Source organism: Plecotus auritus (genome assembly GCF_963455305.1).
Source record: "Plecotus auritus genome assembly, chromosome: 1".
Classification (NCBI taxonomy): Eukaryota; Metazoa; Chordata; class Mammalia; order Chiroptera; family Vespertilionidae; genus Plecotus; species Plecotus auritus.
The window spans coordinates 46185567-46191714 of NC_137770.1; the positions used below are offsets into that span (position 1 = coordinate 46185567).

At 49.3% G+C, this 6148-nt stretch overlaps 1 protein-coding gene across 1 annotated transcript; it reads left to right on the forward strand.

Annotated features, from left to right (window-relative positions):
- Positions 1–609: 609 nt before the first annotated feature.
- LOC308250360 (CREB-binding protein-like) lies at positions 610–3822 on the forward strand. Its single transcript, XM_080672876.1, has 2 exons — positions 610–750; positions 1956–3822. The coding sequence occupies exon 2, from the start codon at positions 1969–1971 to the stop codon at positions 2503–2505; it is 537 nt and encodes a 178-aa protein (XP_080529002.1). The 5' UTR covers positions 610–750; positions 1956–1968; the 3' UTR covers positions 2506–3822.
- The last annotated feature ends 2326 nt before the right edge of the window (positions 3823–6148 follow it).

Here is a 6148-nt window from a genome sequence, read left to right on the forward strand (position 1 = left end):
CACATCTAGAAACCAGAAGCTCGAACGGCTTGGCAAGTGCACTGGAATGCCAACAGGACTAAAGTTAATTGCCTACTTCCACGTAAACACTATCAAGCACCATTAAACTTTTGGAAAATGTGATTATTTTCATTTTAATATGCTTTAGAAAGGGCTTTCCTACTGAATTATGTCTGGAATGTGTGCATACATGTAAACACAAACCTGAGTTTTCCCAAAACTACAGTCAATTGTATCACAGCAGTCTGATGGATTCATTTAACAAATGAAATGAAATCAATATTATTTCACAAAATTAGTCCATATGCCAGTAATTATACCCCATGTCTGAGTTTGTTTTCATCCAACCCAACTGAATTCTCGATAACTGCTCCACCACTTATTAGGGAGGTAAACCAGGGCAAGTCACCCCCTGCATGAGCTTCAGTCTCCTTACTCGTGACTGGAAATGTCTCTGTATGTTGTCCCAACCAGATAACAAACCCAAATCTGTTGTCCAAGGCTTCTGGGAGGCATACCCATCCTGGAGATCCTGGTGCAGGGCTGGGGGGAAGGGAGGGGAGGCGGGGAAGGGGGAGGAGGCAGTGAAGGGGGCGGAGCCGAACCCGCATTTCTGCAGGAATTTTTGCCTTTAGGCAGCTGCTAAGAGGAACCAGGAAGTTTTGCCAGTTTTCTTTTCTTCTTAAAGCTTTTAGGCATCCGTTGGGGTCGCCGAAGGAGCGAAGGAGCAACTGCTCGAGGACAAAAGAGGTAAAAAATTAAAAATTTACTGGGTCATCTAGAAAGTAGATGGGCTGACTCCTTAAATGGTGCCAGCACCCAGAGATCCGGGAGTCAGTTTTTAAAGACCTCTAGGGGGGCTTTTTCCTCGTCGGGAATTCTCTAGGCGGGTCTGGAGGGGAAAGTGACTGGTCTTAGCAAATGGAATGTGGTCTAAGCTGAAGGGAATGTCGGCTGCAAAATGATCTTTACATCAGTTTCCCAGGGGAGGGGTATCAATTTGGTTATTTGATCAGACCTAACATGCACGAGGCCAAAAGTGATAAAGAATTATAAATTTATTAGATCATCCTCTTCTGGAAAGCAGATGGGCTCAACCCCCAAATGGTGCCAGCACCCAGGGACAGGGGAGTCAGAGGTTTTAAAGGACTCTAAAGGGGCTTTCCTGTGGGAAATTCTCTGGGTGGGTCAGGACCCCAGGCAAGGATGGAACAGAAAGTGACTGGTCTTAGCAAAGGGAATGTGGTCTAAGCGGAAGGGACTGTCAGATGCCAAATGATCTAAAGGACAGTTTCCTGGGGGAGGGGAGGGGGTGTCGCTGAGGTTTTTGATCAGACCTAAGAGAGTTTAGGCGAGCTGAACGTCTGCGTGGATTCGTAGGGGTAAAAGTTGCCGGATGCTCAGAATGGGGCTGTTGGGTGGAATCCCTGATTTTTGGTCTCAGCCTGAGTGCATCCCCTTAGCTCGCAGTCCAGCTCTTCTGGTGGTGGGAGCTGGTCTTCTCAGTAGCGACACCACAGTGTTCAGTGGGAAGAGACAGGTGCCCTGTGCTTTGTGCACCCGCCTGCCTCAGTTTTCTGCCTCCGCTTCCTGTGTCTCACACGTAGGCATGGGTAGCTACTTTAGGAGGAAACTCACATAGTGCGGCCTGTGGGGCAGCAAGTGCCTTCTCTCCAGGGAGCCACCTTTTTGTAGTTCATTTGGTCACACAGGGCCCTCAAGGTGCACGTGTTGTTGTTCCTTAGGTGCACTTGTTAGGATGTAGTAGTGTAGCAAATAGCCCAACAAATCCGTAACTTGTGGCTTGACCCACTGAGAAGTAAGTTTGCATGTGAGGTGACGTTTCTATTCTGTTCCACTGGCTTGACTCTGACGGAGCCAGTACCACACTGTTATTTCTGTGGTTTTGTAGGTATTTGCTGAACAAGGCTCTCCTCTCTGCTGCTCTTTTCTAGAGTTACCTTAGCCATGTCGGTGGAGTTGCACGGCCAGGGCCAGGACCTCGGTGTCCACACCTGCAGTGAGTGCAAGCAGCAGGTGGATACCCACTGGCACTGCACCGGGTGCGAGGACTACGACCTTTGCAACAACTGCTACACCACCAAGGGCCACGCCCACAAGATGGTGAAGGTGGAGCTGGGCCTGGATGAAGAGGCCAAGGTGGGCGATGAGGGCGGCAACCAGGGGGAGCCGCAGTTCAGGAGCCTCCGGGAGTGGCGGCGCCAGGCCATCCAGCGCTGCATCCAGTCCCTGAGACATGCCCGCCAGTGCCGCGATGCCAACTGCCCGCAGCCGTCCTGCCAGAAGATGAAGCGGGTTGTGCAGCACACCAAGGGCTGCCAGCGCAAGACCAACGGAGGTTGCGGCGTGTGCAGGCAGTTCATCGCCCTTTGCTGCTACCATGCCAAACACTGCCAAGAAAACCCATGCCCCATTCCCTACTGCCTCAACATCAAGCAGAAGCTCCGCCAGCAGGAGATACAGTACCGCCGGCAGCACGCCTAATTCATGTGCCAGCAGATGCCACCATCAACACCCGCACCATGCCTCAGCAGAGTCTGCCTTCCCCTCCTTCTGCACCACCCTGGCCCCGCACACTGCATCCCAGCACACCCCAGAGATCACAGCCCCCGACTCTACCCCAGCCCTCGCCTGTGAGCATGTCTCTAGCCTGCTTGTCCCGCATCCCCACCCAGCCTCTGTCCCCCTCCCACCCCCCCCCCGCCCAGGCCCACCTGCAACAATGGAGGCGCCTGGCAGATTGCACGTGAGGTGCAGCAACAGCAGCACCTGTACTGGGTGAGCACCAACAACAGTAGGCTCCTGAGGCACAGTGATGCCCAAGAGCCAGATGGCCCCCATGGGCCTGAATGTGACCCATCCAGCTCAGAGGGCCTGTTATTCTGGCCCCCGACCCCCGGAAGTGGCAGCCGGCACCCACCCCCCAGCAACAGCCCATGTGAGGCATGCCCAGACCCCTGATGTCTATGCAGACCCAAGGTGCAGCCACCTCAGAGCATCTCGCCGGGTGCCCTGCAAGACCTGCTGCAGACGCTGAAGTCTCCCAGCACCCCAACAGCAGCACGTGCTCAACATCTTCAAGTCAAACCCTCAGCTGATGGCAGCTTTCATCAAATAGCACATGGCCAAGTAAGTGGCCAGCCAGCCCAGCCTTCAGCTCTAGCGCAGCCTGCTGAACCTGAATGCCATGCAAGCCAGTGGGTCACGACCTGCAGTCCCTCCGCAGCAGCAAGCAATGGGAGGCCTGAACCCCCAGGGCCAGGCCTTGAACATCATGAACCCAGGGCATCACCCCAGCGTGGCGAGTATGAACCATAGTACAGAGAGATGCTGCAGAGCAACAGCAGCAGCAGCAGCAACAACAACAACAGGAAGGCAGCGCTGGCATGGCTGCAGGCCTGGCAGGACCCGCCCAGTTCCAGCAGCCTCTGGGGCGCTGTCGCTTGCTACCGAAGCCATGCAGCAGGAGCCGATCCGGCAGCAGATTGGGTCCCAGGCCAGCCAAACCTTGTTAGGCATACTCTGTCCTTTCCCCTGCCCTCAGTTTCTCCCCTGCGCTCAGTACTTTCTATTGTCCCCGCTTGTGGCTCCTGCCCTCTCTGCCGTTTTCCTGTTAATTCTCATTTCAGGTGTCACAAGAGACAGCTAAGCAGCCGAGAAAAGCAACGCTAGACCCAGCTTCCTGCAACCGCCTGCACCTACATCCGACCCACACAGACACATAAATATCCCGCCCTCCCTATTCTTGCTTGCTGAAATGAATATACTGGTGTGTGTTAATAATAAAATCTTTAAAACTCCAACAACGTCTCTTGGCCTGTCTCCTGTCAGCACGGGCCTAACAAACCCCATGAGCCCCAGCAGCACATGCTCTCAGAGAGCCACAGGCCTCACCTCCCTGGCCAGCAGATGGCCACATCCCTCAGTAGCCAGGTGAGATCCCTGGCCCCTGTCCAGTCTCCAGACCCCAGTCCCAGCCTCCACATTCCAGCCCATCACCATGGATATGCCCCAGCCTTCACCACACCAAGTCTCCCCCCGACTGGTTCTCCCCACCCAGGACTCCCAGTCACCATGGCCAACTCCATAGATCAGGGACACTTGGGGAACCCCAAACATGCAATGCTACCACAGCTGAATATCCCCACAGGAGTGCATTGCCCAGTGAGCTGTCCCTGGTCGGTGACACCACAGTAGACACCCTAGAAAAGTTTGTGGAGGATTTGTAGCATTGTGAGAGCATCACTTTTTTTTCCCTTTCATGTTCTTGGACCTTTTATACTGAAATCCAAGAATCTAGGCTCTTTTTATTCTTAGATGGAACTGCTACTTCCAAGCCACAGAAGGGTATATTGCTATTTAAAGAAACAATAAAAAGCATATGTTTTTGTTAAAAACCAGGTGATTTAAATATCTGGTCTCTCTTTGCTTTTTAAAATATATTTTATTGATTTTTTACAGAGAGGAAGGGAGAGGGATAGAGAGTTAGAAACATCGATGAGAGAGAAACATCGATTAGTTGCCTCCTGCACACCCCCTACTGGGGATGTGCACGCAACCAAGGTACATGCCCTTGATCGGAATCGAACCTGGGACCCTTCAGTCCGCAGGCTGACGTTCTACCCAGTGAGCCAAACTGGTCAGGGCTCTCTTTGCTTTTTTAAAAAAATATTTTGTTCTTGGGGGAGAAGGGTTCTGTTTGGATTTTTTGTCATCGTTGCTGGTGACTCATGCCTTTTTTAATGGGAAAATCAAGTCCATTATATCCATATTTTTACTTATATTTTTATGATTTTAAACATTTGTTAAAAGTGAGAAGAAAAATAATATTCAGAAACTGATTCCTGAAATAATGCAGGCTTATAATGTATCCTGACAACTTTCTGATGTTGTGGGAGATTTTTTCTATTGTGAACTCTGGGCGTTCTCCCAGTACTGTATTACCCCTGGTTGATAGGAATTGGCTCCTGCGTACACACACACACTCCCACACATGCATCTGTACATGCTGGCTTAAGATAAACTCTTATCTGGCAGATACAGAAAATGTTGCTTTGTTTCTCTGATAAAACTGGTTTTAGACAAAAAATAGGGATGATCACTCTCCTAGACCCGTGGTCGGCAAACTGCGGCTCACGAGCCACATGCGGCTCTTTGGCCCCTTGAGAGTGGCTCTTCCACAAAATACCATGGCCTGGGCGAGTCTATTTTGAAGAAGTGGCGTTAGAAGAAGTTTAAGTTTAAAAAATGTGGCTCTCAAAAGAAATTTCAATCGTTGTACTGTTGATATTTGGCTCTGTTGACTAATGAGTTTGCCGACCACTGTCCTAGACCATGCTAATGTTACTAGAGAAGAGCATTCTTTCTTCTATGTGAAACTTGAAGTGAGGAAAAGCAATTCTAGTGTCAATCATGCAAGTGCTATAACTGCCATGAAAAAGAAAACTCAAGAAGATCAATCCCTGTATAGATGGTAAAGTACCCACTCATTTCTTATATCATATTGTTAAATAAACTGCGGACAATAGACAAAAAGAAAAAACAAATAACGTTACTCTAATGATATATTGAGTTTCTCAAAAAGAAATCCAATTTGAAATTTTGAATGGAATTGCACTGAAATGGTAGGTTAATCATTAATTTAATTAGGTCTTAATAAAGCCACCCAAGATGAGGCATTCTATATTAGGTCATCCAGTACAAAAGCATGGGAAGTGCTCTACTTATTCAGATCATTTTGCTTCCTTTATTAAAATTTTTTAATTTTATATAGCAGTTTTAGTGTTAATGCCCAGATATTTTGTGATCCTTATTGCTACTGTGAATGATTTCTTTTTAGTAATATTTTCTAGTAGCTGCTGTGGGTGGGAGAGATGCTGTTAATTTGTGCAGGCTGATCTTGTATCTGGCAAACTTGCTGAATCTTATTAGTTATAATTTAGTTTTTGTCTTATTGTAAGCTGACATTCTGTTGTGTGTGTGTGTGTAAAGAAGCACTCCCCCCACCCCATTTAATTTCTGTGGTGGGTGGTGGAGGTTGGGGAGATGACTCACTAGGAAGGAGTAGAAAATGTTTCCTCCTCCCCCCACCACAGGGAGGGGCTTGGGCCTCTGTGATGCTCACCTC

Excerpts from the sequence above, each read along its gene's own strand:
- LOC308250360 (XM_080672876.1), top strand. The coding sequence starts at position 1,969 with ATGTCGGTGGAGTTGCACGGCCAGGGCCAGGACCTCGGTGTCCACACC.